Raw genomic sequence first — 26,861 nt, 5'->3', positions numbered from 1 at the left:
CCTTGGAAAAATATCTAATTTAATTCATATTCCCTTTTGTGAATTTGAATTTGGTTTTCTTTTTCTTTCTTGGTTATGTGGTAACATTAAATGATGAATTTCTGAATAAGATGAGCTGAATACCAAATACGTAAAATCATGATAATATTGATGTCATGTTGATGAATTATGATTATCATGTATTCAGACAATGAGTCACTTGAGAATTGATTTTCAAGGTATAATCCCATTTACAGAATCAGTAAATCACATTATCTATTACATTATCTTTTCATGGCCTTTTTTTTATATTCAAAAGTTATTCCGATGATATTATGATATAAATACTAAATCGTACCTTGACCTGGATTTTTTCCCCTTTCAGTTTTCACATGAAAACAATAATTTTCTGATATTTTCACTGTTGACAACAATCCAAATGATTACCCTTAAGGTGAATCAACTTCACATGTTGAACATATTCAAGTTTCTCATGAAAATTATTTCAAGGGAAAACTAATCAGATCATTCACCTTTTACTACTAAATTAAACATCATGAATTTCATTCATTTTCCAATTTGCCTTGGAATCGGTTTTGGGACACAACTGATCATCACTTTAACATTTCTGTTGCATGTTTGTTTATCATGAAAAAATAGAAATTGGATTCAAGAAAAAAAAACTTCAATTTGAAAATTTCAATATTCTTATGATTGTTTGTTGGTGACACGTAGTTAAGAACCGAAAGTAAAGTCGATGAAACAATCGACTTGGTAAGAGAGAGAGAGAGAGAAACTTTGTCAGAATTTTCAAGTAGAATAATATTTTTATTCATTTTTGCCATGAACTCCATGCAAGTTTAATCTTTTCCATATCAAAAATAGTCAAGAAAATATCATTATCCCGATTGATAACAATACGAAAATTTTAGTAACTTTTTTTCACGAAATTATTAATGTGCTGTGAGGTAAATGAATTCCAGAACTTTTCGATTTTTTTTCTCGAAAACAAATCAGTTTTATGCAATTAGCTAACGAACTGTGGATTACTATGATTTAGCTCGATAAATCTAATGCTGAGATTGTCTTTTCACCAAGTTTATTCATTCAGGTTACCATGTAATTCAGTGTCTTAACTGTTCCATGGTAATCTATTTATCATTTTATTCCCTCAAGCTTTTCCATTATATATTGTCGTATACAATGAGACCTTAATATTGAATCTTTAACATGATATCATGTTCACAATCAGTTTTTCATCATCTTCCCTCCTACTGATTTCCTACCCTTAGGCTATAACACAGACTATTGATTCGTCATCACTATTGATATTGTTGTGATTATTGTTGTTGCTATCAAGTTAAACAAATCAATAAGATATAACCTGATCAAAGTTTTAGCTGATTATGTAGTGTTAGAGTTAACACTTACCCATTCAAGGCCCAGCATTTTATTTTATGACCTTCATGAGATCTGATTATAATTCAGTTGATCATTATACCTTTTTCAGTGAAAATTATATAATCCAATTGAGAGTTGATGATGACTATTGTTGATGGTAAATATTAATAGTACCATGATTATTTTCATCTCTTGTAAGTTTCATCGTGAAAAAAAGTCATAGGAATTTCAAACAATATTCAATTCTTATGAGTCTATAAACTATCAAAAAGTTATCATGAAATTACATGTAATCGTATCTATTTACTATTATCTGTGGTTCTAAAGCTAAATTGCTGTTGGTAGATGATTAAAGTTGAATTAACACTTTGATTGCTGTGAACAATTGGTTTTAGATCATTTAGAACTGAATTTCCCATGAGACAGATATTTCCCTGAACCAGGATTGTTGATGAATGAACTTTTTCCTCTTCTCTTATTTTTGAAATGATAGAAAGTTTGACAAAATTTTGCTCAACAATAATATTTATAAAAAGTGAGATTTATCAATCATGTTGAATGATTTAGTTAATCAATTTTTCAAGCGTTTAATTTAGCAAATCCAAGATGATTGTTAAATCAAAAACCTAAACTCAATCTCAATTTCTGAGTAATAATAATGATGAAAATTACCATGAAAAGCTCATTTATATTCATAGTTATCAATTTGTTTTCCCAACTCCATCCATGACAGAGCAAATTATCATTACTTTTTTCACTTTTCAGCCTAATGCTCATGAACATTATACTATCAATATAATCATTTCAGCATCGAAACTTTTAAACTTTTATCAAGTTTTATCGAGAAATTATTTTCAAATTCAGATATTACCTTGCTTAAGAAATAATGTCTCGCAATTAATCATTTTCACCGAATGTTAGTTTAGTCATAAAAATCCACCTTACGAAGTTACTTGTTAGTCAAATTTTCGCAATGGGCCATTCATATGTTGTCCTCCATTCTTGCTGCGATTAACTCAATCATGGTTATATTAACAATCAAAATTCATCTTAAACTGTTTCGTGAAGAAAAGTTTGCTGTTCAGTTGAATAATCTTAAGGTATTTTTCACTGATAATCATCAACATTAACTTCATCTTCTAATCTTCATGAGTCTTCTGTTTTCTTACTCATGTAAGAAATCTGATTACATTCTGAAAAAAAAACATGATTGGTGCTCGTCAATCAAACTAGGTGATTATGATGAGAACAACTCATAAAAGATTAGCAACATTTGCTACAAGGTATCATCATCATCATCTTACTTATCATCCATTTTTCTCAGTGTACAATAGCTTCCATACTTACTCAGGAAATAATATCATCCTCCTTGTTTCTTCATCATCACTCTGCCTTAACACCTTTTCTTTTCTCAATTTATCCTCTCTTTTTATCTTCCTTTTATCTTCTCCATCCTTGTATTAGGATATTATTGTTCAATCTAATCCTTTTTATCAGTATTTTCCTGTAATAATTACTTCCCACCATGAGCCAGGATTTTCACTCCCTGGTGATCCCTTTTCTTGACAATATATTATCTTAGTCAAAATATTCGTGTACCTTTAATAATTAGTTAGATTGTTACTGTTTTTATCGTGATTGCGATTGTAATTACCGAGTATCTTTATTTATTATGCTTGAATTTTATATAAATCTCCTCATTGAGTAACTATCTTTATCCGTTTGGACAATCAAATTGGATTATATAACAAGCATAATTGTGTTAATGTAAATCTAATGATTCTGATAAAAAGCAATCAAATTAATTTGATAACAATAAAACTGTACAATCAAATGATTTTAATCAACTTTAACCCTTCACCTCAATGAATTGATTACAATTGAAGTTAATCACAAACTAAAAGCTTGAAAGATAATCAAAGGTATTAATTGCTACTCAATCTTCATTAAAGTAAATTAAACCTTTTCTTCAACAAAGCTGAAATCAATCCCAATGAATGACCAATATTCTTGATTAGGTTTTAATTAACCTTTGATGGTTATTTTTTTTTACTCCAATTGTTTCAACTTTAATCAACTCCATCATGTTGAATTAATCTTGCAAGTAATAACAATTAAGAGGAATCACCAGACTATTGGAAACAATAACAATAAAAGTTGAAACTGATGCGATAACATTGAGATAAATTTAAGAAATTGAAATGGAACCAGGAAGTTGAATAGAGACACAAACAAAAAGTACAGTTAGATATTAACAAGAAGATGAAAAATAGTATATGAGTAAAATATGATATATGTAAGTGATCATTCAACTGGAATGTTTCATATTCTTGAAGAGGGATCATGAAGTATGAACATGAGAAGAAGGGAAAATGATGGCGGTGGGAAGTTAACTATTTCCACTCTAAACTGAGCCTGATATTTAAACCACTATTTGTCGATCTCTCTGTCTCTGTCTCTCTCTCTCAGAAGGTATTACGAGTCATTAATATTGAGATTCTGAAAGAGTCATCAATCCTTGACCCTTGATGACTTGGAATGTGTCTCCATCAGCAAGAAGATGGAGAAAAACAAAAAATAAAACACAAACTGAATGACGATGATAATGGTTTTGATGATGAAAGATGAAGATGCTGATATAATGGGAATGATAATACAACCTTAGCAAGAGAGATAAACATTTATGTGGTTTACCCAAAATATTTCAACATCCTCATCTTCATCCTCATCATTATCTTAACCATTTATCCTTAGACTCAAGACTCTTTCTAATATTTCATCAAATTCCAAGGGGTTTCCTATTCTGTAAAATTGTATATCGGTCATTACATTTTTGTCGAAGGGACAATTTTCACCATCGTTTACTATTTAGGTTAATCTGATGGGGGAATTTCTTTTTTTTTCTCTTCTTAATCATGTTTTTATTCAGTCAAAAAGTTATCATGAAACTGCGAAAAACTATTAGAATCTGATCAATTTTATCTTTCTCGTCTTATTCCTATCAAATAGATCACCTAAAAATGCTAAACAACGATTAATCAAACGGATAATTGCTCTGGAAGGTGAATGGATTCAGTAAGTAATTTAGATGATAAAAAAATATACCAATGATTAAGTATCAGGTTTGTTGATTGTTGACAATTTGTTCAAACAATTTATCGCTCTGGAATCAACTGATGATTACCTTTTGGATATTATATCACTATTATTGTATCTTATTGACATTGATCATTAATTTAATCATGTTTATCATTTATATCATTACAAGGAGATTATTACAATCGTCTCTCTCTCTCTCTCTCACATTCACTGTTCCTTATTATCATGATTACATGGTGGTTATCAACTCTCTATACATTGAACTCAATTCAATGGCTTGTGATTAGTTTGAAGGATAATAACATGTAAGTCATTTGGTTTACTTTAAACAAAGACTCTGAGAGAGAGAGAGAGAGAAACATTTTCATCTAGAAAAGATCCACCATGTAACCATGATGATGACGGGATGAGAAATATATCAATGAGAAGCAGAAGAAAAGTTCTGATCAGATTCAGAACACCAAGTTGGACTTTTTTTTCTTCTTAAGAACCTTATTCTTTTTTTTTCATTCTCTTTCATTTCTTTATATCATTTACTTCCGAGTCTTCCTATTGTGTTTTATATCCTTCTCATTTATCTTACCCATGTAGCTTTACATGATGAACTTTATTCAGCTTCTTATTTCTAACTAATAGCTTCTAATCATCATCATCTTCTTGATCATCACTTAATCATCCCTTGAGTAACAAAGCAAACACTGATATTAAACCGAGAGACAGTTAAATATCAGATTCCATGTTTAGTTAATTGCTTCCTATTAACTTGAATTGTATTTCCCATGGAAATATATTTAAATTCAACTAAATTTCAAGAGACTAACTTTTCTAAACAAATCAATCAAAGATTTTCAAACTTCCATTGTATTATTTTCATTAATTCAGAGTGTTAAATTCATGATGAACACGATAAATTTACATCATGACTAAGAGACGAGTCAATGATAAAGTATTGAATTGTAAGATTTTGTATTGTAGGGTGAATTTATTTGCTGAAATGTTATTACAATGATAATAATGATCAACATAAAAATAAATGTAATAACAATAATTTAACTATCAAATGACATATTGAATTGTACACATTCAGTGATTTCTGTGACATGAAGTGAATACCCACTTTGCAATATGATAACTTTCAACGGTGGGAGGATGAAAGAAATGAAAAGCTCAATAGATGAAACTTATAATCATGGTAATAGTAGTAAAAGCAAACCCATGATAACAATAATAATCATAATTTCAGATCAGAATATTGGTTTTCGCTTCGTCAACCACATGAAAAGCCAAATATCAGAATGTTTTTTATTCGTGATGCTCTGTTGACTTTTTTCGATGTCGAATTTACTTTTATTCCCTGATTTTCCAATCTCCCTCTCTCTCTCTCTCTCTCTGATTCTCTCTCTGATTCTCTCTCTGATTCTCTCTCGTTCTCTCTCAATAGAATCATTTTCTTTCACCTTTTCACCTTTCTCTTGTTTTTGAATCTCTTTGTTTCCGTTTCCATTTCTATTCTCATGTAAATTGTCTCATGAAAAACCTCATCAATCCATTGGAATTTTAATCAATACTTGGAACAGTAGATTGACCATCATGTGCAAAGGATAATTTAAACTGTTCCTCGTCCCCTGTAGTGTAAAATTGATCGTTTAAAATTGTTGATCCAATTGGATTACAATTGTAGTTTCACTGATTGATCAGATAAAAAAAAATTTAGTCGTTGGAACTTTTTTTTTGTTTCATTTTCCTTGTATTTTTCATCATGATAATTATCTTGAATCACGTATTGGATAATATCATCAGGAATACATGGTGAGATGGACATTCATTGAATCTACCATCGGAATACTGATGTCTTGTTCAATTTCAATTGTTGAAAAATAACTGACCATCACTGACCCATAGACTTAAATTGGTTGACGAGGAAAAAAAAAGTTTGACAATTTCCTCCATTAAACATACAACTTGATGGCTTAAAAAACATCAATTGACTTGAGAATTGACAACTTAAAATGATTGACAATTTAGCTGATTACCTTGTGTCAAAATTTAAATAAATGATTAACCTAAATCATTGTTAGGAAAAATAATGTAATATAAATCAACCTGACAGGTAACAATCAAAATATATTATAAACTGTTATTTGTAATTAATTGTTACTTTTTACTAATATTACTTATAAGTGTCAACATTTGTCACTTGTGATTTAGTTTAATTGTTGTCAAAAAATTGTCATAAAAACTTTGATAGCAATTGATTAACAATTTGTTAATATTATTCCAACTCAAGTCAATTAAAATGATTCAAATTATGATAACAATTTAAATTCAGTTAATATTATTATGCTGATTCTTGTTAAAGTTTCTGTTTAATTTTGATTAGTTTTTTTTTGTTCAATTTTGATTGTTGATTTTCAAATGTTTACCTTGATAATTGTTTTTCCTTTCAATGATTCTAATCAAGATAATTGTTGAAATTTTCCTCTGTTACTCTGGTTTCTGTTATTTTTCATGATTTGATAATGAAAATGCAAATTTTATGCAAATTTTATATATACAATTTGTAAAAATAACATAATAATAATAATAAAGTTACATGAGTTTCACAATGATAATAATAATGATACACTTTGTGATCAACTGATATCCATTTGTGTTGTTATTGTAATCATCTTGTATTCAGATTTGAGATCTTGAGAATCCTGATCATTAGCCATGAGATGATTCTGATGTATATTTGAACAAGATTCAATCTCTTACCTATTGGATATTTATAAGTAGGTGATTTCATCGTTGGTTAGTTTTGAAATTGTAAACAGGATAAGCAAAGTGTTTTATTTGTATTCCTCGAATTGGTATCATCATTTGAAAAGAATGAGAAGAAAAAGAAAAAGATAAAGTGAATGGATAAGGTGAGATGGTCAACGATTGAATAAAATGATCAAATTGACCATCGATTAAAATGTAAACACAACCAAACAATATAATCTAATGGAGTTTTATGATTCCTTTTAGAGTTTTATTTATCTTCGAAGGTGATGAGAAACTTTTCTCATCTCATCAATATTAATTTGCGAAACTGTGAATTTACGATTGATTCTGAATGAATAATTAACCAGTGACATCGATAAACTATAATATCATAGAACTGAGATGATATTATCACTGAAAATTCTGATCTTCTCAAAGTTTAGGTGTTTCGACTGATCGTTTCCTCCCTTTTCTGAAATTTTGTTCATTATTTCACCTTCTTCTCATGATACTGATAATATTAATTGATATACTTGCTCAACACTCCCCAAAAAAACCCACCACCTCCCACTGATCGTGTTAACAATTATCTACATTGATATTATCATCATCATTATCAGCATCATTTATCCTCTTTCTTGTCATTCTTCATCATCTTTTTTTCCTCATCTATTGTCTACATTTTTTTAATCTCTATCTTTTTCCTCTGAACAAAACATCATGAGATGATAATAATAACATACACCCACCGGTGGATGGATCAAGAGGAAGTGTAAAACTTTTGACTTGATTGTTTTCTGTCCTTTTATCCATCAACATGATAACCCCCACAACGAACAACAATATACACACATACACACACCTTCAAAATCTCTCCATTCCATGAAGATGAAAAAAGAACAAAAAAAAATCGAAAGATAAAAAGAAAGTAAATGAAGTATCATCTTCTTTTTTACCTCATCTTTGCTTCTTAAGTTTTTTCTTCTCATCTCATCGAAAGGATTTACTTTCATTGTTCAGTATTAATACTAGACTCTTTTTTTCCAACAGATTAACCTGAAGATTAGAGTTTATTTTCCCTCCCAATCCCAAATTCTACTCCATCATCTTGATCATCACTAATTCACCTTCCATATTGATTATTGTTATAAAACTTTTCCCTCCCAAGTTCTCATTAATATCAAATGATAAGTTAAACGATTCCAATCAGAATATTAAACAACATATCGAATAGACTGGAAAACTTTTCTTCATTATTATCATTAGTTCATAAAGAGAAAAAGATTCCAGAGTTTTAAGTTTCCTGATTGTGTTTCTGTTTTTCATTTCATTTCATTTCCCATTGAGACTTTTTTTTTCTGTATCAACTTCCATGAAACATCATACCCACCCCACCACAAATATCATGTGTATGTCTCCATGTGTGTGCTTAAGCATATCCACTTAACCCACTAATCGTTAAAGTAAATACCAATGTTACATTATTTACACTTGGATACATAAATATCTTTGAAAATACTTCAAATATGATATTAAATGTAAAATGATTTAATCCAGTTTAATGACTATCAATAAAGAAAACAATTAACAATTTTCCATCTATAAGTTTACATGTAATATCTGACTGTCTATTCGTGTATATCTAGTGATTAATATCATGGGAATAAGGAAAATCTGTAAAATGAGATTACCTTAGATTAAGATTTTCAGGTTATTTTGATTATCACAATTACACAACGATTACCATTTGATTATCACATTTATCTTGTTCTTTTCCTCTTTGCAATACATTTAATCATCATTAATACTCCTTAATCCCTCATGATACAATATATAATATGTATTTAACTACTAAACTGCTTTTTGTTTTATTATTATTATTATATTATTTCAACGATGAATCTTTTACCCTGAATTCATGGAAATGCCTTTATATTTGTCTCAACCTGATTACGAGTTGTAATGTTAATCCCTTTTGCCTTTATTTTTCTGGGTTAATCTTTATGTCTTTCTAATATCAGCCCAGTTCACCTTTACCACCCTGACAATGTTAATCAATTTCAGTTTGACAGTTACACTCATTGGATTTAAATTAATGCTTTTCCATTGATATTAACATGATGATATTATTTCAATTGTTCTCAATTTGTATTCACATTGAGATTAACCAATTTGGTTGAAACAATAAAAACAAACTCCGTATGAATATCAGATTGATTTTAATCACTTTTATTCCGGACAATTAAGATTACTTTGAATGGAAAGATAATTACAATTCGATATATTGTTCGTTTGTTTAAGTTTTTCTGTTCTCTTTTCATCTCGAAAGCTCGAAGGTAAAATAAGTTCTAATGGTGATAAATTTCCATTCTCTACCATGGATAATGTGAATTCTTTGTCCATGTTGAATATAAATCTATGTTTGTATCGAATTGAATGTTGAACATTAAAAGATATTTCATATTTTTCCTTCTCTGAATTTTCTTATGCAATTACGATTTTCTCTTTGTTTTCTCTTCCTTTTTTTCGTTCAATAGATTCTCTCTCTCCTGTCAAAGAATCAACTTGGAATCATCTCTTTTGGGAGTTCGAGAAGTTCTTATAGATATCAATTCTTTTTTCCTCTCTTTCTTACCTCAACTATTTTCTAACTGTTTATGAGTTTGATTCTTTATCTTCTCATGTGTATACTGAACTTTTACCACTAAATCTCGTGATATATTGAACTTTGTCCAAACATTTTGTACTTTATCATGTAATGTTTTCATCAGAACTTTTCTCCCAGTTAAAAGGAGAAACTTGTCACATAGGAAAAAGAAATCGAATTTTTCTTCTCTCTCTCTCTCTCCTTCTTTTCTCACCTTGATGAGGTTTTTTTATCTTCTTCTTCTCCTCCTCATCTTCCTTTGTGGTTTTGTTACCATCACCTACTATCTAATATCACCAATAGGTAAAGTTATCAACTCACAATGTGATTGATAAACTTTTTCCTTTCATGGTGGTTGATAAGAAATTCAGAATTCATTGATAAGTCTCCATGTTTTTTTCCTCTCTCAGGTAGGAAATGACTTCTTTTTCTTCCCATCTAATTGTAAACATCTTCTTGTCATCATGTGTTTTATATGATGAAATATTGATCTCTATGAATTTGAAAGAAATCAACATTGTTCACATTTAGAATTCATATTTTCAATGTTTTCCATGAAAACTTATCATGAATTCTGATTCTCTTTCATATATAAACTCTCATATTATATGTTATTCTATCACGAAGATTATGAAATATTCATCATTCATCTTTAAACAAAGTTCAATGTGTAAATCGATTGAATCAGTTGCTTCCTATGGAAGTCATTAGTTTCCATCTTTTGATATTACAGATTCGATCTTTGAATATTATTATTGAAACTCGAAAGAAAAAAAAAGTTTTCTTTTTCTACTCAATTTCATCTCGAAGGCCAATTAATCTATTGATTAATTTCTTCTCCTATTTATGATAATTGATTATCTTTCTCAATAATGTGTCGATCCTTTAATCGATATCTTCTTACTTACTGGCAACGTTTAAACGAATCGATTATCGAACTTTTCCTTCAAATTCGATAAAATGTAAAGGAAAACAATTTCGACACCAATCAAAACTTTAACTTTAAGTAAAAACTTATCTTCCAATCTCATCATTAAACTATTATCATGATGATTATCGTGATCGTGGTGATCATTATCATCATTTCCAATCGAAATTGAAAAGTTTCATCGATATAATATAAAAGATTAGATCCAAGTCCTTGTCAAAATTGGAAATAAAAAAGTTCTGAACTTTTTTCTTCTCTCTCTCTCTCTCTCTCTCTCTCTACTATTATCCCTCCATGAATTTTATCCTTACCTGTCAATGATAAAAGTGGGTGATAAAATAAATGGTTCAACAACAACATGAGAACTTGAAATGTTAAATATAAATTCAATCGTTATCATGAAATGACATAAACTCAAGAGTTGAAAGTTGTATCAAAAATTTCTCGAGTTCTAATGCGTTCTAAGGTTTTCGATTCTTATTGTAATTTTCATTATGAGTAAAAGATTTTCTAACTTTCTCTCTGGCAAATCATTTACTCTCTTTTCATCGATATAAATAGTCACCCTTTTTTTTGAAGCTTCTATGGCGGAGAAGGTTATTTTCATGATGGAATGAGAAATGAAAAAAAATTCTGAGAAAGAGATTGAAATAAATCGGAAAAAAATGATTCTGACATGAAATTTTCTCTTTTTTTGTAATACTATTTTCCCAATAAGATTGATGTATATTTGCCATTGGTTTCAATTCAGTTCATCGCTAATGTCACTCATGTTTCCCTCTCCCTTTTCATTTTCACTTACACAGTTTCAATATATGAAAAAAACCCACTCCCACTTTTCCACCTTCCAATTTGACTCTCAGCTCTTTTCAATGGGCTATCTCAATATTACCTTTTTTGCTCTTGTTTATCTTTTTATCTCTTTCTCCCTCATAGTATCTCAACTCTCTCTCTCTCTCTCTCTCTTGATGTGGTCAATATTGTTCAAACTGTGATTGTCCATGTCAATCTGATACCAGCTTAACAGTTAACTTTCCACCCCCGCAACTCTCAAAGGGAAGGTAATAAATCTTTGAAACTGACCAATGGATAGTTTCAGATCCAATGGTCTATCTAACTGAGTATCTTTATGTTGATCAAACTTTTTTGATTGATTTTCCAATGTAACTTTTCAATGGACTCAATTTATGAGCCCATCTCATTTGCCCCTTTCCACCTTGGCAAATTTCCCATGTTGAGTGTGTGTATGATTAATAAAAATTATACTAATCAAATTAACCACAATTATTGTTGATTGTGTGTTGATTTATGTTGATTGTTTTCCTTTTGGTTTTCCTGAAATGATTATCCAACTTTTTTTCATTTAACTAATTTTTACTTTTACAATTCAATTTGATTAGTTATACAATTAATTTTTTCCCCCGTACCTTTAGCTGTCAACTAATCCAATTAACTATTTTTAGTCTATTACTAATTAGTGTGAAGATCTTTAATTAATACAATCTCAGGAGAGATCAAAGTTTACATACAATTAATAATTCAATGAGTTCTCATGTTTAACTTTTTGTAAATCAGTAAACTAATTAAATTGTTAAAATCCTTTGATAATTAAAATGAGATCATTCCAATTGTAATGAGATAACTTTACCTGTGATTGATTTGCTGGTTGATGTAAATCAGTGTCTAATTAAAGTTGATTGATTGTTTCAACTTGACAATCGATTGATATTAATGATACTAATTATTGGAAATTTTTTCTTTCCATTTCGTTCATAGGCCTCGATCGGCTTATCAAGACGAACTTGTCTTCGTGCCTAAAGGTCATTGCTGGATTGAAGGAGATAATCATGCACGAAGTAATGACAGTAATCATTTCGGTGTGGTAAGTTAATTATGATCGAAATTAATTTAATTGTTGGATAAGTTTTAATTTAAGGAAAAAAATTCTCTCATCATTTTGTTCATTTAAAAGGTTCCAATTGGTTTAACTCGTGGTATTATTTCATACATCATTTGGCCGCCGTCAAGATGGTCATCAGTTGACAGTTCGTTAACAATTGAAACAATTAAACGAAGATCAACCGACGGGCTAATGGTTTAATTTAATTGACAAGGAAAAATTTAAATTAAAGTTTAGTTAATTTTCAAAGTTTCCTAAAAACGCTGCCATCTCTTGGTGAAGAATAGAACAAGAGAAAAAAATCTAATTAATCAACTAAATTAATTATTTAAACAATTATTTCAAAACTACAAATGTAAATGAAAAAAAAATTAAATTCTGTAAATTGATTGACAATAACCTAAAACCACAACAATTAACCAAATTGAATCGAAATACAAAAAGAGAGAGAAAAGAATCAAAAATCAATCCACTATACAGTTAAATGTTCTAATACACTAAAACAAATTCAAATTACAGAGGTGGACACACTTAGAGTTTTTATTATTGTTTTTGCCCTATAGGCGATTAGAGAGGCTTATAAGGCGCCTCTCTTGAACCTTTACAATTTTTGTTACATTTTCATTATTTTTGAGGGTTTACAGTTTTTCAGATGGGTACCCAAGCCAGGATTGAACCTGTGTCATCGTGGACTAGAATCCACGACACTAACCTCTCGGCCAGAAACTTAGAGCAACTACGTTTTCACAGTCTCCCCCTAGTGGATTAATTAGATTAGTATTGGATTAACCTACGAGATTAGTTCACAAAGAGATTAACCCTTTTAGTTATGTAGGTGGCGCTTTTCTTGCTCTAAGTGTAGTTGCTCTAAGTTCCTGATAAACTTTAATTTAATTAACTTTACCTGTGAATTTAAAATTAAATTTTGTGTTATTATTGTTCATCTTATCATACGGACCAAGTTGATACCAAAATTAAAGGTAAAAAACTGAACTCTTTCAGCTTTATTTATTATTATTTTTGGGGCGTAAGCCATACACTATACTGATATACACTTCCGGTTTACCACATTTTCCATTTAGACAATTTCCTATGATCACCCTTTCGTGCTGTCTTCTTGCTTAACACAAATTAATAATAATAATAATCTTCTCTTTTTCTTTTGTATTGCATTTTGAACTGGCCGATGAGGAACAATTGGATTCTAGACTCACTGATTAATACTCATTTGTTATGGACCGTTTCAGCAAGCCTCCGAGGAATATGTTAAATTTTAACTGACATACAAAACTAATAATTTCGTTACTTTATTATAAATATTAATAATCTATTGTTATTATATTCCTTTGAATTTAAATCTCCTCATCCCCCATTCCCTCAAAAGAGTTGTACTCACTCTTGGTACTATCTTTTAAGATAGTAGAGCCTTCGGAGGCTTGCTGTAAAGGCTATCAAATAATAATAAGTGTGTCCACCTCTGTAGTTCAATCAACTAATCAAAAACAATTAAGAATCCTAAGAAAATACAATTAACAGAAAGAAATTAAAATTAATTTTCTTAATAGAAACAAAATTTAAAGTGAATTACAATTCCACCGAAAAAATCGATAGATGGAGTAACTGTTGAGATCATATGTTCTCTTTTTGAATTTGATTGGATTCAAAGAGTAGAGAGAAAGAGACAGCACATAATTTATTTACCCATATATAAAAAATACATATAGTGAAGAGAGCAGAGCCCTCTAAGCAAACTTGAATGAATGCTTCCCGTATATTTTTAAATTGGTTAAGGTTACAATTAATAATTTATGGTGATTTATATTATATTAACAATTGAGTGGAGAACATAATAGAATAATAATGATAATTTATAAATAATTTAAAAAATCTAAGTATTAATATTAAAATTAACAGAAAAACTATCAGGCAACATTTTTTTTGGTGTCGCGAGGTAGAGCCACTAGTAGATTTGAAAAGAAAGAGAGAAAGAAAGAGAAACATAGTAAACTCAATGCAGAACTCAAATCTCATTGTTTTTAATGATTTTAACAATTTTTATAAATTAATTAAGTTGATTCTTAATGGTTTTATGCTCATCGTCTACAATTTAAGGATACTGATCGGTTAATTGTTACTCGAGTCTTGGACAATAAAGTTTTTTTAAAATCGAATCGTCGAATATTGTTAGACCAATCACACACGTTCAATGCCCATCGACTATTTCTTTATAAACCTAACCTAAGGGTAAAGTTGGGTCACTTCTCTAACGACTCTTGAGTTTAACTTTATCCTTACCTCCTGAGTTTTTTAGGTCATACATTGTACCCTTAACAATAAACCACTTTTCCCATTTACAACCCCATTGAGTTCTCGTTGGGTTAGTTTACCCTTCAACCTTTATTTTTACGATCGGTAACAATAATCAGCCCGAAAGTCTTAAACGCACTTTTCTAGGAAATATCTGTTTCGTTTATGATTTAATTCAACTTAATCGAATTAATTAGGGAATTCTTAAACAAATCTTATAAATCAGACCTTTAAGATCACTTCAAATCAGAGCTAATATGTTCCGTTCAATTGATATATTATCTCAGTATAAATGTAGTGTATACTTAAGAATGAACAAAAGTAAATAAAACCACACATAACTTATGAAATTCGAGAAATTGCCTAACTGTAGAACTTATTAAGACTCAATTAATTTATAAAAATTGTTAAAATCATTAAAAACAATTAGATTTGAGTTCTGCATTGAGTTTACTATGTTTCTCTTTCTTTTCTCTCTTTCTTTTCAAATCTACTAGTGGCTCTACCTCGCGACACCAAAAAAAATGTTGCCTGATAGTTTTGCCTTCCTGTGCTCTCTCTTGGTTTTTACCAAAGAGTAAAGAAGAAGAGACTTCAGCTCTACGAGGAAAAGAGAAGTTAAACATTTGATCAGATGGCGCTGATTGCACTTTTTCAATGGGAAAGAGAAGAGAAACTGAGGACGATGTGAAAAATTGGACTTTACAATTAAGAATTTAGATTTTCATTTGTACCGCCACTAATGACGAGTCCAAATATATATATTTCTTCTGATCTGATTAGTAGTTTTCGAGAAAATTTGTTCGAAGTTAAACTTACAATAATTTTCTCAGCAACAACGCGTTTTCAGGTCATGAAATTTCAAATTTAGATCAAATTTTGATGTTCTTTCAGAAAATATTTATTAAAATAACATTAAAGTATTGATACTGGGACTAATCAAGGTTCATTTGTTACAATACACGGAACTGTGGCCGAGGCTCTTGAGATAATTTTCAAGAAAATATGCTTGATAAAAGAGCATCAAAAGTTGTCATTCAATTTAAAATTTCATGACCTGAAAACGCGTTGTTGCTGAGAAAAATTGACCTTAAGTTTTAACTTCGAACTCGATTTTCTCGAAAACTACTAATCAGATCAGAAAGAAATATGTATATTTGGACTCGTCATTAGTGACCCTACAAATACACAAAGTCTCAACTCTTAATTAAAAAGTCCACTTTTTACACATCGTCCTCAATTTCTCTTCTCTTTTCCCATTGAAAAAGTGCAATCAGCGCCATCTGATCCAAATGTTTTAACTACAACTCCATCATCATTAACTGATCTCTCTTTCTCCTTACTCTTTGGTTTTTACTCTTTGATTGGATTGAATTGTTATTATGTGTTCATTGAAAAAGGTTCAATTTTAATTTTCCTAATTAATTATTTATTTTTTCATCTCTTTTTGATTAATTAACTTCAAAGCTATTAATTAAATGATCAACTGTTTGCTCTTTGTTTTTATCTAAAGTAATATGTTCGTTTAAGCCTTTTTGTTCCAATCAACAAGCAACATTACAATTCTATTCTTGTTTAATACAAAATCTTCTTTTCCTTGTGTTTTCTATTCTTTTTTCGTCCAAATTTTTAAATCTCTTTCTGTTTTTCGCTCTCTTCGTCCGATGTGAACATTTCGAAACCAGTGCCTAAAATTAAACTCATTCTAAAAACTTCATTCATTTCCATATTTATGGTTTTGAATTGATCTACAAATTAAGAGAGTTATTTTGAATAATCATATCATAAATGGTTGGCTACGATCCGAAACGCAGCTCACAATTCACCAGCTTGGATTATACTTTGGCTGGTGCGATTTCGGGATTTATTACCCGAGCTTTATTTCAACCTTTCGATGTGGTAAAGATTAGATTCCAATTGCAAGTTGAACCAATTTCAAGCAAAGCAGCAAACTCAAAGTACAAAAGTATAAGTCAATGTGTCCAAAGTATCGTCCGTGAGGAAGGAATCAGATCACTTTGGAAAGGTCATGTGCCTGCTCAATATTTATCAATAGTCTATGGGGAGCTCAATTTTGGAGCTATGAACTTGCAACCAAAGCCGTTTACTCATCGGAATCATTTGCCATGACTGATAAATTTTGGATAAATTTTGGCTGTGGAGCTTTTGCCGGTGGTGTGGCTTCTGCAGCTTCCTTACCTTTCGATGTAATCAGAACTCATCTTGTCGCTCAAGGACAGAACAAAGTCATTCAAAATTTTCGATCTTCTTTCTCTTTTATCTACTCATTCAATGGACTACGGACTTTCTACCGAGGACTCACACCATCGTTAATACAAATTCTACCTCACACCGGATTCCAATTTGCCTTTAATCGACTTGCCAATCATATTTGGTGCTCATTTATACCTTCATCCACCGTCAACTCACCCACTGCCATTCAAAGTTTCCTCTGTGGTGGTGCAGCCGGTACCATAGCTAAATGTCTAATCTATCCACTTGATCTGGTCAAAAAGCGTCTCCAAATTCAAGGTTTCAGTCAACTTCGTCAGAATTTTGGAGTCACTCCTTCATACAAGGGTTTCTTTAATTGTTTCATTGTGATCGTCAAAACTGAATCGCTCATTGGCCTATTCAAAGGTCTAACTCCAAGCCTCGCAAAAGCCTTTGTAACAACAGCCTCACATTTCCTATTTTACGATCAAAGTCTAAAAGCCATATTACTATTTAAATCATATTAATACTTGAATAGTTTATTTATCTTTCACAATTTAAATTATTAATAAGAAGTCAACTTCCACCATCAACTTAATGAGATTAATCTAAATACTTTCACTTGTAAACATTTCTAATTGTTAAAATTTTAACCATTAAACACTTTTTAATCAAACTTTTAAACAAACCAATTTAGGAAAGAGATGACAAGAAATTTCTTTAACTCGTACATCATTTGATCGCCATTAAGTTCAACAATTAACCAAATTGAATCCAAATACAAAAGAGAGAGAGAGAGAGAGAAAAGAATCAAAAATCAATCAATCTATCAAGTTAAATGTTCTAATACACTAAAACAAATTCCAATTAGTTCAATCAACTAATCAAAAACAATTAAGAATCCTAAGAAAAGACAATTAACAGAAAGAAATTAAAATTAATTTTCTTAATAGAAAATAAATTTAAAGTGAATTACAATTCCACCGAAAAAACCGATAGATGGAGTAACTGTTGAGATCATATGTTCTCTTTTTGAATTTGATTGGATTGAATTGTTATTATGTGTTCATTGAAAAAGGTTCAATTTTACTTTTCCTAATTAATTATTTATTTTTTCATCTCTTTTTGATTAATTAACTTCAAAGCGATTAATTAAATGATCAACTGTTTGCTCTTTGTTTTTATCTAAAGTAATATGTTCGTTTAAGCCTTTTTGTTCCAATCAACAAGCAACATTACAATTCTATTCTTGTTTAAGACAAAATCTTATTTTTCTTGTGTTTTCTATTCTTTTTTCATCTCAATTTTTAAATCTCTTTCTGTTTTTCGCTCTCTCATTTTCGTCCGATGTGAACATTTCGAAACCAGTGCCTGAAATCAAACTCACCTTACAAAAATTTCCGATAAAATAATTTGGTTCCTGGACCCGAATCTATAATTTTTATACGAATTTGGATTCTTGGATTTTCCTTTTCTCTTGATCACTTTTCTGGTTTTTGGTTACAATTTATAATGATGATATTTGGCTCTTCCATTCTAATGATTACTTGATTGGTTTTAATAATCATTATGATGAATCCTCTTTTTCTTTGATTATGCTGAACGTTAAATTACCAATTCATCAACTTAATTGAAGATCTTTCTTCTCTTCTGTTGATCTACATCCTTATTTTTTTCTCTTCTCTTCCATTACAACTTCTTCTCCTTGGACATTCCTCCTCCTCTTCTTGCCTCTTTTCCCACCACCACCATCATCATCACCAGAAGATCAGCAACAGCAAACAACATCATCTTTTATAATTGTGTCAATCTTTATTCTTTTACATCATTTATCCTCTTGCCTTGTTCTTCTTTTAATAACTTGTGTTTCAATCATATTTGCCTCTCTCACTTTTTCCTCTTCTTTCCCTTCATCATCATCGCCTGGAAAAGTAGTAATAATATTGTAATCAACATCATCAATTTTCTTCTCTCTCTCTCTCTCTCTCTCTCTCTCTCTCTCTTCTCTTTCAATTTAGCCTTACCTTTCCTTTCAACATTCTGTGTGTAAATATATATTTTTCTCACTCTATTATTGTGCCTGGAATCAAGTTGTAGATAATATTGTTGATAGAGATAATGGAGAGGATTTAGAAGCAAAAGAGAAGAGAAAAAAAGACACATATACACAGTGAGAGAGAGAGAGAGAGAGAGAAGAGAAGAGAAAAAAACGAGAAATAAAAATGAGAAGATGAGATCTTTATGAATGCTTGATGAAGAGAGAAAAATCATTTTCTTTTCCTCATTGAGGGAACTTGTGAATTCTGTAACCACACTTTTCTTCCTTTTCTTCTTTTTCTTCTTCTGCCATTATCACCTGTCAATCATCTTAATCATCATCACCATTTTACTTATACAATGTTCGGTGTCCCTGGAGCTAAAGGAGTTGTCTCATCACCTCCACAACCATGGATAAGATTTAATGATTCACCTACACCATTGGAAAGTCCATTAGCCCATCAACCACCTCTTTCCCATCAATATAATCAATCATCATATCATCAACAACAAACACAACAACAACAACAACAACAATCACAACCACAATCCAAAGTATCATCATTATCACCTCCACTTTCTGATAATTTTTCACCCAATGAGAATATTAATCTTTCCAATGGAATACAATTAGCTAATTTTGATTTTAATGCTGCTTCCATTGAAAAAGATCCTAAAATATTACATCCAGTTGCTCTTCGTGTCTCACCTGATGGACAATTGATTACATATGATCCCTCGGTTAACAACAGTGGCAGCAACAGTAGCAGCAGCAGCAGTAGTAATGGTAACCATTTTAATACCACCAACGGTAGTGGTACCAGTGTAAATAGCTCTTGTAGCATCGGTGGTAGTAATAGTAGTATAATTAACAATTGTGGTCCATCCTCATCAATATTTCTTAAAAGCCTTCCGTCAACAACCTGTCAACATCATTCAGCTCAACAGCAACAACAAGAATCTTCAACCAGGTAAACCTTTAATTACAATAATCTGATATTATTGTTCCACTTGATTAACTTTTAGATTGAGTTGAGTTTTAAGTAGGATATTCTGTTACGATTGTTTAACTAATTGTTTCACTTTTTGAACCCATTAATTATACCAATTATTGGTTATTAGTATTTAGGTTTATTGTAATCGATACTTATATCCAATTCATAAATCATTCATTCAATTTATCAATCTTGTTTCAATCTAAAAGTTAATCACTTTTACCTAATACTTAATATCTAGATTAGTTCATTTACAACCACCTGTTTAAAATCATTCATACAATTAATGATAATCAATGAAGAAGATTAAATTAACCCAGAGATGCGATGCTAATCAATTCCCTCTAATTTAAACGATATAATTTCCTAAGACGGTCATCTGATTAGATATCGAAATTTATTATTACCTGATTATCATTACCTGTGCGAATGATTTAAACAAGTGGTTGCAAAGTCTTTGGTTTTAAATACGTTTCCAAATGATAAAACAAATGTTTGCATGTTATTGACTCTCTTTCTCTCATTCTCTCTCTCATTTTAATTACAGTTTGATCCAATCAACGGCAAGCCAATCATTCCAACCGTTAAGCGGTAAAAAGGATCTCCTTCTTGCACCTCCGCCACCGCCACGACCTCACCGAAGACCTGGACATGCTCGAAGCTCATCACTTGATCTCAATTGTTTGGAGAAAAGTTTACCCTCTATCAGCGGCAATCAAGGCCGTAAATTAATTACCAATTGTCTCTCAAATTTACCTTCTAATAACGCTCTTGGTTGGTGTTTGTTTATGTTTGAAAATTTTCTTTCTCTCGATAGATAATTGTTACATCACAAGTCAGCTACTTCTCATATCCAAACACTTAGAAATCATCATAGACAATGTTAATTTGCTATTGTCTATGATATTTGTCTCCTTATTATCTTACCTTTTTTTTTCAAATACTCCGATAGATTTGATCTTTTTTTTTTACCTGACAATTGTTTTCTGCACAATAGAGAGACAATATTAGATTTACCTGACAATTGTCTTTTGCTACCTCAACAATCAGAGTTACACGAACACACAATCAGATGATAATAATTAGAGATAATTCTATTTATCACTTTTATGGTGTTTCTTTTATTAATACTTTATGTGTTTCCAAGTGTATTCACTGTGTTGTATTCTTGGTATTGACCTTGCCTGAACACAATGAATACCCTGTGAAAACATGTTGAAACTATCATGTTGAGGAAGTTGAAAACTAAGCACACACACAACGAATAACAATCCAAGCTTAATTATATCATTTTCTTATGTAATCAGAAGTCTATTTAATACAAACACGAAGGTTAATCAAAGTTGATTCCAAGAAAGTTCTCCCCCTTCAAAGTAATCTTTAAATCATCGTAATTGACTAACCTTAATTTTCTACTATCAGTGTCTTATTATCATCCCTTTAAACACAATCCTCTTAATTGTTTACACTGATTGTAATTGTTTCCTTTTTTACTTTTCAATCTATTTAAAGGACTGACCAATTTACCTCCAGGAGTTGACAGGAAAGGAGCATTCACCGTCTATCGGAAAACTCAGAAAGATCATTCATCAACAATTAGGGAATCAACATCGCCATCAACCAAAGGAAGCAATAAATGGTTGGAAATTTTAAAAGCTAAATATCATCCACCTAAACCTGTTCAAATGCCAAGGTATAATTAGCTGATTAAAATTGTAATTGTCATACTACTTTCACCATAACTTACAGCAAAAATCTAACCCAATTAACCTTAAGTGCTCGTTTTTTTCTCATGTCATTTATGTTAAATGATATAATCTCATCTCTAAATAATCAATGAATCATTCATAGTATCTAATTTAAATTGAACAGAAGGAAAAGTTCATTGATTGATGATGATCATTTTATTAGTCGTATATTATGTTTCTTATCTAGATTAGTAAATTGATTTTACTAATCATTGCAAAGTTATAATGTAGTTATGGATAAATTATACGACTCTCTCTCTCTCTCTCTCTCTCCTTCCTTCATAAATTTAATCATATTATTATCTCTTCTGATGAATTTTCTCCCTTCTAATCGATTCGTTGCATGATGAACTTTTTTAACTTTCATGTTGATTCTTGATTCTCTTGATTCTGTATTTTGGTGATCATTTCACAAGATTAACTCGTTAATCTTTTCCCTATTTCTTTAATCATGATGATGAATAATCTACTTTCCATTGTCTCTCTTTATCCCAGATCACATACAACATGAATTCTAAAAAAAACCAGACCAATAATCATTAGAATTCATTGATGAGAAATAGAATCGATGTCAATATATCAATCGATCTATTATTTAGACACGAACATGATTAAGATGATGATGAAGAGCATTCTAATCAAATAAGGAGATAAATCAGCAACATGGACAATCAAGTCATCTTTACCATCACTATCTTTTATTGTGATTAATTTTCCAATCATCACAATTCAAATTGATCGATAGCTACTAACAATCACTCGTCACATAATCAATTTTATTTATTAATATTTCTCAAGGTTAATCACTTGTCACTTTTTCTTCAGGCTATTTAATGTTGTAATCACATTTTCTCCATCTTCATCATCATCATCATCATGTCATCTTAAACAGTTTTTTACTTCCATCATATTTGAACGTAACAATCAACGAGCAATCTTAATTTCCTGCTACAGGAAATTAAACTATATTACATTAGTATTTCTAGAGCCTAAACTAATTTAAATGTTACGTAAATTTAATCAACCCTTTAACCAGAACAACCCTTACAATCAGTTGATCGTTATCACCACAACCATAACAATCCAACTAACACAATTTACTAATCACTTTCACTTAATTGCTTTGAAACACACACACACACAAAAACTTTCAGTTGACACTAAAACAATAACATTAAAAATATACAATAATGTTGTGCATGATAACCCAAGCCTGACAACAATCAATGAATCATATTATTATTATTTTCTCTTGACACATTGACAATCAACCACAATCATTGTAAATTTAACTAATAATATTTTTCTCTCTCTCAATCTTTATTTTCAGAAGTATTTATGACTTTTTTCAGAACAAGGAATTGGTTGATTATATTCAGGATCTTCAGGAACGTTGCTATCGCCTGGAAACCATGAACAATGAACTTATCCACAAAATGGCCAATCTGATGGAGGATCAATCATATTTTCATCATTCTCATCATTCAAATCATCATGTTGATTACAAAAGATTATCTAAGTGATATAATTAACAATTAGTATACATCCAAAGTCGTTGAGCTTACAATCACCTGTTTAAATCATTCTCACAGTTAATAAGAGTAAAAAGTTAACTCAGAGATGTGATAATAATCAATCTCATTTAAACGATGTAATCAATTAAGATGATCATTTAATTAGTAATCAAAAGCTACCTGATTATTTCCTGGACGAAAGATTGAAACAATTTGGTCGCAAGCTCAAAGTCTTTGGCTTTATAAATGTGAATGAAGTAAACAAAATCAGAAAAAAAAGAGAAGACAAATTATTATTATATTACCAAATTAAAATTATATTATTAATCTAAATTACCCTGAACAATTATAAGAATTCACAATCAGGCAACTATGTTTATTATTAATCTAATTGTGATTTCCTCCTTTCTATCTCTCACTATCTCGCTGTCTCTTTGTAAATCCCTCAAATTGATTTAACAATTAACTTCATCAAATCTGAGGATAGGTGATAATCAAACATATTATGAGTCAATCTTATAACACAATTTACATTAATTACAATCAACTTATAGTCCTTTTCAACAGATGAAATATGATTCAATCTAAAAAGCCAAGTAAATTGTAATTATTGCAAATGCTACGATATATTATTATGAAAGACAAAAAGTGTAATTAAAAAGATGATAATTTATATTCACAATTAACATTTTTATTTGAATTTAAAAATTTGGTATCTTTGTTTTCGTGAGTTTATCAAATATTTAACAGTTTCAACACGTTACAAATGAACCACTTTGGTTAATTAGAATGATGAATGATTAGAAAGTATCAATTTTAATTGTTGAAGTAATTGATTAACTATACAACCAAAGACTTGGAGTTTACAACCACTTGGTTTGAATCATTCGTATAGTTAATAATCAGGTAACTTTTGATTTCTAATTAGATGATCATCTCGATCTTAATTATCATTAACTGCGAGAATGAGGCAATTATTTGGTAGTAAATTCAAATTGTCTTTGGTTTTTTGATGAGTGCTGATTGTTTGAATGATTAGAAAGAGAAACGTAAATTGTTAACATTTTTGTTTGTTGGGCACATTTACTATGGAGATTTTTTCTGTTCAGTTCATAATCAGGATTATTTTGGTTCTGTTGACGAGCTTGATTGTGAGGTGGTTGACAATTTGAGGACAAATATTAAGGCATTTGGTCGGGTTATGTCGGTTACGACGATTTCTTGACCTTCGATCATTTCCAATTCTTTCAACGTTTTCTTTAAATTGGGTCGAGTTGCTTCTTCAATTGATGGAATTGATTGAATATAAAGTGTCCGATTTTTTCCATTGATCATTGTGGTCAATCCTGGAGCTTTCATTGAATATTTATCATCACTAATGAACAGATCAATTATCTCTTGTAATTTAGTCTCAATTGTAAATTTCAATTCTTGTGGGACGCGAGAACAGGTTAGACAGTTGGGATTTCGTTCTGCTTCATAAGTATAAGTGTAAATACTGTCGACATCATTAAAAACCATGTAATTATTCATGGGAGTACAACAACTTGTTGTCAATTTGAAAACCTCAGTGGTACAAACGGCGGCGATAATGGCATTGGTTGAAGCAACAGCGGGCATGATTCTTTTAACTACTCCTTGAGTTAACCGGTAAGTAACTCCTGGAATGTTGAACTGATTGGCTCTTTCAGCTGATCTCTCATAAATCCATTGAATGTGACTAACATCATCACCATCGATTGCTACATCCCCAAAGGGCTTTTCTCGTGCCCATTGTAAGACTCTTACATATTCAATACAATGCTCAGGTAGCCTCGGAGTATTGGCTATGGTGCAAAGAGGATAATTAATCTGCGGCGGGAACAGATCAAGGGTACACTCGATACACGCGGTCATTCCGGGTATGATAACACGAGCATTTCCTTTGAATCCTTCAGATCCTCCATCAACAAGAGGTATGATTGAGCTTTGGTCTGCAAAGAAAAAGTAAAGAGCACAAATATTATTAAATTAACAGGCAGTTGAGTCTAAATCAATCACCGAATGCAAAAAACTCCTCTTACCTAAAACACCATCTTCATAATTGAGGAGACTACAAATCATACCGTTGATCCATCGACGAGCAACAATTGAATCGAGCCCTAAAACTATAACATGAAAATCACGATAAAAATCAGGATCAAGATCTTGGATTTTACAAAAATAAGGTTTCACTTGAACACCGGGAATCCTTTCGTTGATGAGCTTTGCCGCTGTTTCAGATTTGGAACAACCAATATCTTTCTCACGGAATAAAAATTGTCTGTTTAGATTGGAAAGCTCAATTGTGTCCATATCGATGATTGAAATATTCATGAATCCCATCAAAGCTAAATCCTTGAGTAGTTCACAACCTAAACCACCACAGCCAACAATCAAAATTTTACACGATTCAAGAATAAATTTAAGCGCTTCCGAACCAGGTTCATAGTCACTCTGACAAAATGGACCATTGCGACCAAGAATTTTCCTCAGGTGAGTCCATCGATTACCAACATCAATCGACATGATGATCAAGTGTAAAGAGAGAGCAAAAGAAACAAACAATTCAGTTAATTAGTAGAAAGAAAGTTGACATTCACCGGTTAATTAAAGAAAGAAAAACCAAACAATTAGAAAATGAATGCAACCTGATGATTGATTTTCGTTACCAAGACAACGAAACAAATGTTTCCAATCAAAGGGATCGTTTCCTAAGTTCGAAAAGCAAAATGGTGAATCAAATGATTCTTTTAGCGATTATTCAATTCGAATGTCCATAAAGTCCATTTCTTGGAATTTCGAGAGTAAAAGTATTTCGATAATAAGAATCATCTCAAGGTAGACAGAATTTTAATAATCTAAGAGATCAGAATAGTCGGTGGTTCAATTCCAATATCGAACAACAGAAAAAGATGAAAGTTCCATTGACCTAACGTAACCTTTCAAATTCTCATACGATTCTGAAGATTTCGATAGTTATCAGCATGATGATTCTCATGAAGATGAAGATGGTAAATCCTTCTTTCTCTTCATCTTTTTACCTGAAGTTTGGATCAATTTTTTGCTTTTTTCATCTTTATCTCAATATAATACATCTTAATTAGATCACATTTTCTTAATCATTTTACCATCAGCATCAATACCATCCAGCGATTTAATCATCAATGTATCTCGATCGACTTTGATCTCATCTTGATCATCATTTATCATCAACCAAATGATTACTCTATTGATTGTCCGATACTCTCACAATACAATCAATGATCATCTCATCTTAATCAATTCTCAATGTTTATCACTCTCATTTGTATCAACCTAATTTA

General features: G+C 30.6%; 4 protein-coding genes across 8 annotated transcripts in view; 3 read left to right on the top strand and 1 right to left on the bottom strand.

Moving 5' to 3' along the window:
• The window catches only part of LOC128391713 (mitochondrial inner membrane protease subunit 2-like), a 29,625-nt gene extending 16,517 nt beyond the window's left edge, over positions 1-13,108 (top strand). Inside the window, exons 3-6 of one of the 3 annotated variants that reach the window (XM_053351653.1) lie at positions 4,390-4,455; positions 4,767-4,784; positions 12,579-12,684; positions 12,775-13,108. In XM_053351653.1, the coding sequence (XP_053207628.1) occupies positions 4,390-4,455; positions 4,767-4,784; positions 12,579-12,684; positions 12,775-12,903 (319 nt within the window). In that variant the 3' untranslated portion in view covers positions 12,904-13,108. The remainder of the gene's footprint in view (positions 1-4,389; positions 4,456-4,766; positions 4,785-12,578; positions 12,685-12,774) is intronic. The other 2 variants (XM_053351654.1, XM_053351655.1) reach the window with 2 other exon arrangements.
• Positions 13,109-16,403: 3,295 nt separating this feature from the next.
• On the top strand, positions 16,404-17,911 carry LOC128391650 (mitochondrial thiamine pyrophosphate carrier-like). Its single transcript, XM_053351581.1, is given in 2 exon segments — positions 16,404-17,068; positions 17,071-17,911. Coding segments are annotated over 2 exon segments (951 nt in total). The 5' UTR covers positions 16,404-16,797; the 3' UTR covers positions 17,751-17,911.
• A 401-nt stretch (positions 17,912-18,312) lies between these two features.
• LOC128391649 (TPR-containing protein DDB_G0280363-like) lies at positions 18,313-24,203 on the top strand. Of its 3 annotated transcripts, none has more exons than XM_053351579.1 (4): positions 18,313-20,231; positions 20,803-21,029; positions 21,768-21,948; positions 23,337-24,203. In XM_053351579.1, the coding sequence occupies exons 1-4, from the start codon at positions 19,621-19,623 to the stop codon at positions 23,524-23,526; spliced, it is 1,209 nt and encodes a 402-aa protein (XP_053207554.1). In that variant the 5' UTR covers positions 18,313-19,620; the 3' UTR covers positions 23,527-24,203. The 3 variants fall into 3 exon arrangements, with proteins under 3 accessions (XP_053207554.1, XP_053207553.1, XP_053207555.1); XM_053351578.1 differs by having other exon boundaries at positions 23,334-24,203; XM_053351580.1 differs by lacking the exon at positions 23,337-24,203 and adding an exon at positions 22,499-23,286.
• On the bottom strand, positions 24,187-26,200 carry LOC128391648 (NEDD8-activating enzyme E1 catalytic subunit-like). Its single transcript, XM_053351576.1, has 2 exons — positions 25,581-26,200; positions 24,187-25,490 (listed from the first exon to the last, which is right to left on the bottom strand). The coding sequence occupies exons 1-2, from the start codon at positions 26,062-26,064 to the stop codon at positions 24,640-24,642; spliced, it is 1,335 nt and encodes a 444-aa protein (XP_053207551.1). The 5' UTR covers positions 26,065-26,200; the 3' UTR covers positions 24,187-24,639.
• Positions 26,201-26,861: the final 661 nt, after the last annotated feature.

The sequence above is a fragment of the Panonychus citri genome, unplaced genomic scaffold (assembly GCF_014898815.1).
Source record: "Panonychus citri isolate SS breed McGregor unplaced genomic scaffold, ASM1489881v1 Contig00135, whole genome shotgun sequence".
NCBI lineage: Eukaryota > Metazoa > Arthropoda > Arachnida > Trombidiformes > Tetranychidae > Panonychus > Panonychus citri.
The sequence above is the reverse complement of the archived record's forward strand: the minus strand, read 5'-3'. Positions and strand labels throughout refer to the sequence as shown.